The sequence below is a fragment of the Elaeis guineensis genome, chromosome 10, assembly GCF_000442705.2.
Source record: "Elaeis guineensis isolate ETL-2024a chromosome 10, EG11, whole genome shotgun sequence".
In the NCBI taxonomy this organism is placed as follows: domain Eukaryota; kingdom Viridiplantae; phylum Streptophyta; class Magnoliopsida; order Arecales; family Arecaceae; genus Elaeis; species Elaeis guineensis.
In genome coordinates this window covers 36,019,925-36,030,822 of record NC_026002.2, presented here as the reverse complement: position 1 = coordinate 36,030,822, position 10,898 = coordinate 36,019,925, and the positions used below count along the sequence as shown (strand labels likewise).

The window sequence follows — 10,898 nt, the reverse complement described above, 5'->3', positions numbered from 1 at the left end:
CATTTTACATCATTTTATCTATCCCTAATCCTAATTGCCCAATATAATTTCTTTTTCATGATTAATTTTTATATTTATGAAATACCATATCGAACCGAACCGCTAAATACCATCTATATCATACCGTACAGTAGCATACCGGTATGTTAAACCGATACAAACATCCAGTACCATACTGCATACCATACGTCAAATAAAATTTCACGACACAAAGTTCAATACCAAAACAGCAAATCTTGCTTACGTTATTGTCCTTTTAGACCCATGAGATAGTCTCACCGGCTGCTGACGGCCTGCCAGTTGATAGAAAACGGCTACGGAAATAGTGATGCAAGACAACTCAGAATGCCTCCCACCTAGCATGTTTATGATAAAGCCTGTTCAAACCTAACAGCAAAGCGATTAATCCACATCAGAGTATCCATAATGCAGACAGATGATGGCAAAAACCATAAGCAACAAGCACAAATGCACCACTTTTCTTCATAAATAGAGGCCATACTGATCAGATATCAGATTTTAGCAGGGGCCTCAAAATACTAGCAAGCCAAAACAACTGCAGAACTGTCATTAAACAAGAGAGAATCTGCGTGTCTTTACAGCTGAAAGATTTATGCAGCAGATAAAAATCCTAAACAAAACAGAAGCCACACTGGAATTAAATCTTCTTACTAGCTGTGAGAAGCAAAATAACCATATTACTTAATATGAATGATTTCATGCTTGAAAGACAATCTTCAAACTAGGGAAACAATAAAAGACAAACCAAGCCAATCTCATGGCGAAGCAAGCAACACTTCAATGCTTAATCCTTATCAGCAGCAAAGCGCAAAAGATCTTCCACTGTCCGAAAACCACACAGAAAAGGGACCATTAAACAATGGCATCCCAAATAGTTGAATTGTTTCGGACCAAGTTTCAAAAGTAACTACAACATAACAAAAGTCTATACCAACAGTTCATCCAAGGTAACTGCACCACCTGCAGTGCATCAATGCCGACAAGCAAGACTTAGCCATCATCAAACCCTAGAAAATGACAGCAACAACCAAACATACTGCCACATATATTCTCCTGCCTGACCATTTGTCCATTAAGAAAAGGTCATATTTGAACAACCAATGGCAAACAAGTCCTGAAGCAAGTCCCATAAATGACCGAAATTCAGACATTTGACATGCACGTGGCATGTTGTCATAGATATGAGTCAAGGTCCAATCCTTGAGCGAGTGCAGATGACATTCCAGTAGGTAGTTGCTTGTGCTCACTGCAGAAATCTTCATCTACAACTGTCACTACATTATCATTCAAGGTAGAGTGCTCTTTAGCATCCTCAGAGTTCTCAAGCCAATCTGACCCCTCAAGTAAAGCATCAGGCCTTAAGAAATCTGGACAGGGTAAAATGCCTCTATCTCCCATATTTGGGGCCAAAACATGTTTATCAGCAGCTACCATGATGTCTGAACCTGCAGGAACCATATCTGAATGACCTTGTCTCTTTAAAAAATGGCTTAAATTTAATTATAAAAAAAGGCTTAAATTTCAAAGCACAAATGATGCTTACAGGAAGGTGCTTTAGAAGGCTGAAGCTCATCCAGTGAACCACCACTAATGGGAGGGGTGCACTCACTGAAGACAGATGCAGCAGGTCGGCCCAAGGGCGAAATTGGATCATTATACTCTTCACATTCTGCCTCCCAAAGGTTAAACCCCGAACTTTCTACCATGTCACCCTGTGTAATAGCAGAACTTAAGCTCTCCTCAGATTGTTGAATCTTGCGTGCCTGCGCCTCATGAAGCAACGCTTCCAATAGACCACTGTTCCTTGGTGAGACACATTCAGATCGCACTAACACGGTCGCTGGAGGAGATTGGATGTAGGTATCAATTTCATCAGGAGGTGGAGAAGGGCAAGCAAGCCAGCTGTTAAGAACAGTTTCTGGATATTGGAGTGAAGGGAGCTCCAGCTTCACAGTCCCACCAAGGGGCCTGGAAGCAGAGAAATTGCCATTTAAAAGGGCATGGCTACCAGGGACTGCACCATCAAAAGGTACCATGATCTTGCTGCTGGGTTCTGGATCATAGAGATAACCTAAACCAAAGGTCCGGTGGATCTTTTCAGAAGACTCATGTAAAAATAGCTCACATGTAGGAAGTTCACAAGAGACAGTACCATGAAAGTCAGGAAGTACGGATTCAGATTCTCGAAGCCGCTTCGCACTGTTCCACATTGGATTCATGAAGTTATTATCTTGGGATCCAAAGCCCTGACTCAGCATGCTGCTCACTGAAATATCTGGAAATGGCGATGCATAAGATAAAGCCCCTTGATCGGCATTGGAATTGTTAAGTATAACATCAATATCAAAACAGTTTCCTTGCAGGACATCATTGGGCCGTTTTTCACCAGTGCTATACTCCGAGGCAGTCTGACTTTGTTGATTCTCACTTGAAGCTTGGAGACCCAGATTAGGAGGATAAAGGGGTAAACCAGCTCGCTGGCGTCTCTTGATCCGGGTGTTCCAATAGTTTTTTATCTCATTATCTGTCCGTCCTGGTAACTGGGAAAAATTGAGATTTGTTGCAGAACAAATTAAAGAAATATCTAAGAAAAACTCAGTAAACTATAATCATGAACAAGATTTAAAAAAGTACCCTAGGAAACTGCCCAAGAGCATACAACAAAATAAAGACTTATTTGCAATCAAGAATAAACTGTGAAAATAGCTTTTCTACGACAAAATAAAGAGGCTTCACCAAATCATGGTTCAATAAACTTCATATAGATTTTTCAGTGAACCACATATATCTTATGTTGTGCTTAAAAAACAACATATTCATTTAAGAAAAATTGATGAATCCTCTTATGTTCCTTTGTTCTATGTCTTGGACAGATTATAGAACTTCTCATGTATACTATATGTTGCTGCTGAACTCTGAGGTTATGCTGAGGTCAGTAGGGATGAGGAAAAGCTGAGGTCAGTAAGGTTGCCGCTACTCGATTGACTTTTGGACCTACAACAAAGTCTTAGGAGTTTTTCCAATGGGGGATTTTTTGACACTCAAGTCAGTTAGAATTAAGCAAACAATGGAAGAGATATATAGGAATGAGAGTGAAAGAGAGCTATAAAACAAGTGTCTATAGACTTACCTGAGATTCTCCTGCCCTCCCCTATTTATAGAGGGAGGTCGGTAGCTGTTCCTGCGATAAGCGGGACATGCAGTAACTGTACATCAACGGCCAGTTTGTGGTTAAATGGGCCATAATGGCTAACCACGTCCCCAGAAGGTTACAAGTGCTTGAATCATATGATAATGGCTGTGGGCGTGACTGTTGCTGACATTCTTGGGCTGGCATGATTGTGCCTTTAGGTAGTCAATATCCGAGGTGATGAGGTCAGGCATGCCAAGCTAGTTCCACCTCGAACAATATCGAGCTCAGTCGGAGTATTTTCCAGGTCGCTAGGCATCTACAATGATTCTTTCTTTCCTTTTTTGCAGTACTATGTTATCGAACATCAGCAATTTTTTTCAGACACGATGAAGGTAAAAATACTTTCAGAAACATGCTCTAGGCCATAGTAAATTTTTTTTCTCAGTTTGTAATGCATACAAAGCAAGCTCTGACAGATAAGCAAGGGTGGACTGGACTCTGGCTGCACCTTAGGCACAGCACGTATTATTTTTGCATTCAACTGAGTAAGCAACCACTAGCCTGATTTTAAGTTGTATTGGATGAACGGTCAAGAGACTTGGGAACCCAAACGTGATCCATATTCAATCTTGACTCCAAAAGGCAGTGTTACAATCATAAACCCACATTGCCATCATAAGATGTCCAAGTAGTAGAGTAATTAAAGTACGATTCCAAGCCCATGCTTTCATCAAGGCCACTTTGCAAGGTCAAGTTGTGATGGCCACCAGCAGATAATTTTCAATTAGAGTAGCATCCCGTTACATGCATAGCTCATACCTATATCACCTGATCTTCCCATGTCAATATTGTACATAGCCTGGCTTGACATCCTATAAATCAAGCTTGGGAATGGCAGAATTTTGGCTATATCTAGTTCAGGAACAACATTTCAACCTCAATTTACAATTAGTTGAGTTTGGGTGGGATGTTTGACTGATGAGAATGAGGCTGGGTATGCATTGTTTTTGTATTCAATTGAGTTAGCAAACAGTAGCCTGATTTTAGGTAGTATCAGATGGAGGGTGAAGAGCCAGGGGCACCAAACCTGATCCAGATTCAATCTTCACTACAAAGCTTATGTTACCATCATAAATCCACATTACTGTCATAAGATGTTTAAATAGTGGAGTAATTAAAGTATGATTCCAAGCCCACACTTTCATCAAGTCCACCTGGTAAGGTCAAGTTTGCCACAGCCACCAGAAGATAATTTTCGGTTAGAATAGCATCCCACTGCATGCACAGTCCATACCTATATCACCTGATCTTCTCATGTCAATATTGTACATGGCCTGGCTTGACATCCTATGGATCAAGTTTGGGAATGGCAGAATTTAGGCTATGTCTAGTTCAGGACCAACATTTCAACCTCAATTTACAATAAATTTTGGATAGGATGCTTGACAGAAAAGGATTATAACATTATAGTTCTAAGCAGGTATGCTGAATCCCACCTAAAACCATCTACTTGTGGATTAGCAAGAAGTCTACCCTGGAGCAATACTAATTATATAACATTACTTTACCTAGTCCTAAAATGACATAGAACAGGTTTATGCATAGAACATGATTCCCTTTCAAGTTTTGTACTATTGATCAGTGGTGCGTACAAAAAATTTGCATAAAAATCAAGAAAGAGAATCAGATACAAGGCTTATTCTTTGTTTATTTTAAACTAACACATTCGCATTGTATGTTTGTGATTTTTAAAGAAATTTCTCATTTATTATTGAAGAGTTTCCAATGAATCTTCTTTCGTCCTTGATTTTTCAACAAAAAAGAAAGAAGAAGTACTATAATCTATGCACTATGGCTATGGACTTGAAACTGGAACAAGATCATTGTTACAAAGTAGTCCGCTAGTTGGACGGCGCAAGCAATACCAAATGCAGGCCAGCCAAGCCGATTCAAGATATATCCATACCCATCTCCATTGATAATTAAATCAACTCATACATCTCAGCTTGATCCAGTGCCAACCCTACTTACTGTGGGCCTTAAACTAGGTAATCTGCTTTCCTTTCACCACAATAAGACAAACTCCACCATCATGGCAGTGTTGGAAAAGTCACACGGCAACTCCAAAGTCCAGAAAACAAAAGCTCACAAGACAATCTTAATAACTCTAAACACAAGACAATCTTACCCACTCAGTGAGGCCAAGGATAATAGACTAGGAATTAGCATTTAGCAAGTTGTGTACAAGAAAGTCCATACCCTGCCAGAGTGTCGATATAGAGGCTAAACTGGTCCCCCAATCATCATCCCCAAAACTTGTTTCCTGTAGCATAACAAACTCAAGCCCAGAATTAGTGGAGAAAAAGTTGGTCGCTTACTATAGCACCCTGAAAGCATAAGTTTTCCATGGCAAGAGTATGATGTGTGGTCATCTACTTGTTACGAATTTCCCCCATGAGGAGTACATATTTTTAACAGATTCACACAAAAGAAATCTTACATGCTTCTTCAGCCAATGTCAATCCAATCATGGGCAGAGCTAGGAGAACTGGAGGGTCAGTTGCCCCCTGCTAGAATTCTAGAACCTTCTAACCATTAGCTATTAGTTGGCCTTCATGAAGATTTAAGGTCTAGCACTTTGATCAACCCTTAGATCTAAAATTTCTTTTCTTCTTTTTTTTTTTTCGGGGGGAGGGTGGTTCTCCAATCTTAGGTACAAATGTAATGTAGCTCCTTTAATCAGCTCAACTTCTAACTATAGTGGAATCAACGATGCAATAAATATTCTTAAATATTGGTAAAACCAAAGACAACAGAAAAGGAAGAGGACAAGAGAAGAACAACTTACAGGCAATTCCAGAACTTGTAAATCTGATAGAAAAATCTAGGTGAATAAGCAGTATTAACATTCAACTTATGAACTCGAGCAATCATTATTTTGTTTTCAAGAGAACCTTTCTTTCTTGTATCTATTCTCTTATGTAAGAGAACAAGTTCAATGCACATAAATAAATTCTTTCCTCTCCCTTTATATGGTCAAATGGAGAATTTTTGTTTCTGTTTCCTCGCAGTGATTTTTCCATTAATCACAGGCAAGTAGAGAAAGTACAGATGACAAAGAGCATCATTCTTTTTTTCTTTAATCATTATATGCTTATGCTTTTGTTGTTATCTTGTTCTATTTAAAGAAGTGAAGAATGAGCGAGCACCAATCTTCCAACCATGTATTTTTCTTCAATCTTCTTTCTCCATTTTTCTAACTCAAAATTACAAAATATATGAATTCTAAGCTATTCTCCTAGACATTCAATCATAAAATCATGCAACAATATATTTCTCTCATTCTTATTGCAGCTGATAAGTTTCCCATCTAAGAATTAGTAGGTGGGCACAAATATCTCAATTTAACAAATTATTGAAATACTACCAAGAAATCAAAAGAGTGCTATGAAATATCCAAAGAGGAGTTGGTTTACTATCAGAAAAAAAAAAAAAACAAAAAAACAAAATCTTTCACAAAAAAACAAAATCTTTCACAAAAACAACCAGCAACATGATGGAGGAAATGACATAAAATATAGTAATAACAATGACCAGTATAAAGAACAGTAGTTGTTCGGTATATTAAGAATACATATCTTAGTGGTAATTGGTGTCCCTTCCCAAAAAAAAACAAATAAAGAAAGAAAAAATCCTGGCTCCCTAAAAAGTTCAAGCATGATATAAAAAAAAAAAAGGAGGAATCCCCAAAAATGTTTCCTTTTATGTCAATCATAAGAAAAGTAACATGGTTGGATAACTGCAAAGATGATAACTATTATTAGCTTGCCTGCCTTAATCATCTTGTAAGAAAAAAATAGTAGAGCTGGTGCATCTTCTTCAACTATTATATATTAAATTTATTATTTTTAGGAAAAAGATCGATAGAGAAACCCCATTTAGAGTTTTCTCTTCTTTTTTTTAAAAAAAAAAAGATCATATAGGCAAAAAAAGCAATCCAGTGGACTGAGATCCGATGTTAAACTAAGGAGAGAAATCTCGCCTAATCTCGTTTGCTGTTTATCACCATAAGAAACTAGTCGTTTAGGGGCATAGTGCAGGCCTATGGTCCTATCAGCTTGCCATCAAGTGTTGTGAATCTTTTCTCTGTAACTATGATATTTAGAGTGGAGATAATTGAATGGCATGTGGCATTTAATGACATATAGTTGACAATGGAAAGTAGATGAGAGGAACAAGGGTGTAAGATTGCTGATGACAGTGTAGTGCTCACTCATGACAAGATACTTATGTGAGGATCAGAGCAGACACACAAAATCTTAATCTCTAAAAAAATTGATTAGCCTAGTAAAAATTGATTAGCCTAGTCATGAAACATGACTGTCTTTTAACACAATTGGATGGTCCATGTGTTTCTATTGGGGGAAAAACTATCCATATGTAAAAACATGGATGATTGACACATACAGCCTTTAATAAACATTGCCCCAGTGACTAAATTTCAGATAATACATGAACTAAATCAGATCAAAATAAAACTTTGCTAAGGCATAAAAAAGCACACTCCATAACCCTGATTGAATTAAAAGCAAACGGAACTCACAAGTGCAGCCATCCGGGCCCATTTATTGCCCATCGTGGCGTGAAGTTCAATGATCAGCTGTTCCTCTTCCTGTGTGAAAGCACCCTTTTTAAGATTTGGTCTCAGATGATTAGCCCATCGCAGACGACAGCTCTTGCCGCATCGAAACAGCCCTGAGTGCTTCTGGACAGCATTCCAATTTCCCTCACCATGCTTCTTCACATAATCAACTAAAATTGCATCTTCTGCAGATGTCCATGGTCCCTTCTTCAAAATTTGGCCTCTTCCTCCACTACTACCTTCATCGATTGAAGGTGAATCAGTCTGGTCATTTGGAACCAGTCTGTTGTCACTTCCATTTCTGGAGCGATTCATTTTTCAGAACCTGATTTAAAAAAATATAGCTTAGTCACTGAAAAAAATCATAAAGGCAGGGAGAACTCAAGCAAGTAAGGAAACCAACGATAGGAAGACAGACTAGGAAGACAGACAAGGAAGTATTTTGAATAATTAATTGAAGAGCCTAAAGAAAGTTCCAAAAAAAACAACTACGACAGCATTAAAATGATTAAAAAAAAATCCAGTTTTGGTCATCAAAAACTAAGTTTGTCTTGGAGAGCCAAAAAAGATTTCCACAAGCATCATGAGATCCTAAAAGATCTACAGAAACAAAATGAAACGAAACAAAATGAAACGAGACCGATCCAAACCCGGTTCCAAAAAAACCAAACGAAAAAATTCAACCCGAACTCCCAATCGAACCCTAACCCACTTCTCCAAGTTCAGCAATAATATATCGAAAACAAAATACGAGATAAGAAAAAAGTCCCAGCGAAAAACCTCGATTAAAAAAAATAACAAATAAAACAGCGAAGCCCGCTCCGATCCACCAGAAAACAGGAACTCAACGAAACCAAACTCCCACTCTCAACCCCAAACTTTCCCAGATCAAAACACTGAAAACCAAACCAAACGAATCACCCCCACCATCAAACTCCTGACCTCATCGATCTCGCCCCTCCGTCCCTCCAACCCAGAAACCAAAAATAACTCAAAGCCTCTATCGAAGGGCAAATGGCGAAACCGAGCACATTCAAATCCTGGAAACCCCAATTCGCCATCGATCCGACGAATTCGCAAAAACAAACGAAATAGCGAGAGGATAAGAGATTTACCGAAGCCAGCTCGAGATTTGAAAGTGAAATGTAGCCGACCTCTTCGCTCTCTCTCTCTCGCTCGCTCTCTCTCTCTCTCTCTCTCTCTCTCTGTTTGCTTTCTGCCCCTGCCCGTGGCTTCGGACGGACCCAATCAAACGCCGCGCCACACGATCCCCCTCGCCCAACCCACGCTTCTTTCACACTTTCCTTTTACGAAGCCCTCCTTTTTAAACCACTTTTAAACTCTCCCCCTTTCGCCATATAAATACCCACCGGAACCGGATAGCTGAACAAAACACTGAACCCCATAAAAAATATCAACCGTCTGATTACGTAGCTTCAGTTCAGTGATCCAACGGTTGGACGGTTAGTTCCAACGTGGCTGCTTAAGCTAGTAGCACTGGGGGATACCTGCTTCGATTTTAATTTGATATTTGACGGATTTCGTCAAGAGCACCAGGAAAGAAACCCACGAGTAGGAGGCACGGGATCCATGGCATGGACGAGCGCTAGTGTTCCTCTGGGTGCTGGGCTTGGGTCCCGGGAGGATCATCTTGCTTTCTTTTAGGCCGGGAGCGAAATCCGCAGGAGACGTGGGGTGGGAGTCTCAGGAGCTTCAGAGATATCGACGCCATACGAATTTTGCACACGGAGGAGATTTGTGTATGCACGAAGGCTGGAGCGTGTTTTGGAGTTTAATTGGAGCCGTCCCGTTGAGATGTACGTATGGTTAGGATCTGGAGCGTGCATGACGGAAATGTTAAGATTGCGTTTGCTAGCTGGCAATCTGAATTGTTACCATGCATTTAGTGGCCTGCAATTTCTTTGAATTACCAGCAATTTAAAATAGTTCTGTTATGATAATTTAAATTATTTTGACAACATACATTACTTTTTATGTAGCAATTTAAATAGTCTTAAAGAAGAACAGCTATCCAGATTATTATTTTTTTAAAAATATTATTATAATAAAAATTTTGAATAAATTTTTTTTAAAAAAAATTATACAAAATCTGTTGCTTCTCTTCCCTGCTTCTTTATGGCACAAACCCCCCATAGTGCCACTCCTCCGCCCTTGGTCCCATGGTTTCCCACCCCTTCCTCCATCGGGTGGCTTCTCTACAGCACACCCTGTCCTTATATCTCAGTCTCACGATTCTTACTTCCCCCACAGTTTTTTTACGCCATCCCCTCCTCGTCACCCACTGCTCGCAACTTCTCTATACCACCTCACCCCCCCACACCCATGGCTTCTCTCCGTCACACACCACCCTACTATGCCTCCCCTAGCACCACTCGTCACCCTCAATCCTATGGTTCTCCACTCCCTGTCTTGTCCCCCCTATGGTTTCTCTGTAGCTCACCCCTCTTCTAGACGTCGCTCCTTTCCCATCAATCCTGTGGTTCTCCACCCACTCCCCTCTCTGCCTCTCATCGTCTGCGACTTCTCTAGGCCATCCCACCCCCACCTACACCACACACCACCCCAATGCACCCGCGGCAACCCCCCCTCCCCGTTCGACACCCGCAACTCCTTCGCCTATGACCCACGAAGAAGATGTTTAGTCTTAAAAAAAAAAAAATCAATTTAAAAATTTAATTTTATATTACTGATAATCTGATTATCGTATCAAATATGTCAATCAAAATTCTTAATAATTTTACTGCAATATTATCTTTATGTACCAAACACCATAATCAATATTACTAGCAACTTAATTGGTGGTAATCTACCTTATAATAATCCACATTGTCTTCCAAAATTGTATGATTATGCATCAAACACAACCTAAAAGTAGTCGATATGATATCTATTTTGATGTGTGAGAATCATGGGAGGTTGATCGACCAATCAAAATGAGACACTTGTCATATTGCATGTCCATGTGAGTTAGCTATGATGGGATAAATGTGAAGTCAATTAGAATAAATTGGCGAGCAAACGACAAATTTAAGAGCAGTTATATTAAAGATTAGGGTTGATTTAAGTTCTTTTTTGAAAAAT

General features: G+C 39.5%; 1 protein-coding gene across 1 annotated transcript; it reads right to left on the bottom strand.

Annotated features, from left to right (window-relative positions):
• Window positions 1-665: 665 nt before the first annotated feature.
• Window positions 666-9,099, bottom strand: LOC105032078 (transcription factor GAMYB). The gene is given in 6 exon segments (XM_010906429.4): window positions 666-1,200; window positions 1,202-1,466; window positions 1,565-2,092; window positions 2,174-2,561; window positions 7,758-8,121; window positions 8,912-9,099. Coding segments are annotated over 5 exon segments (1,707 nt in total). The 5' UTR covers window positions 8,112-8,121; window positions 8,912-9,099; the 3' UTR covers window positions 666-1,028.
• Window positions 9,100-10,898: the final 1,799 nt, after the last annotated feature.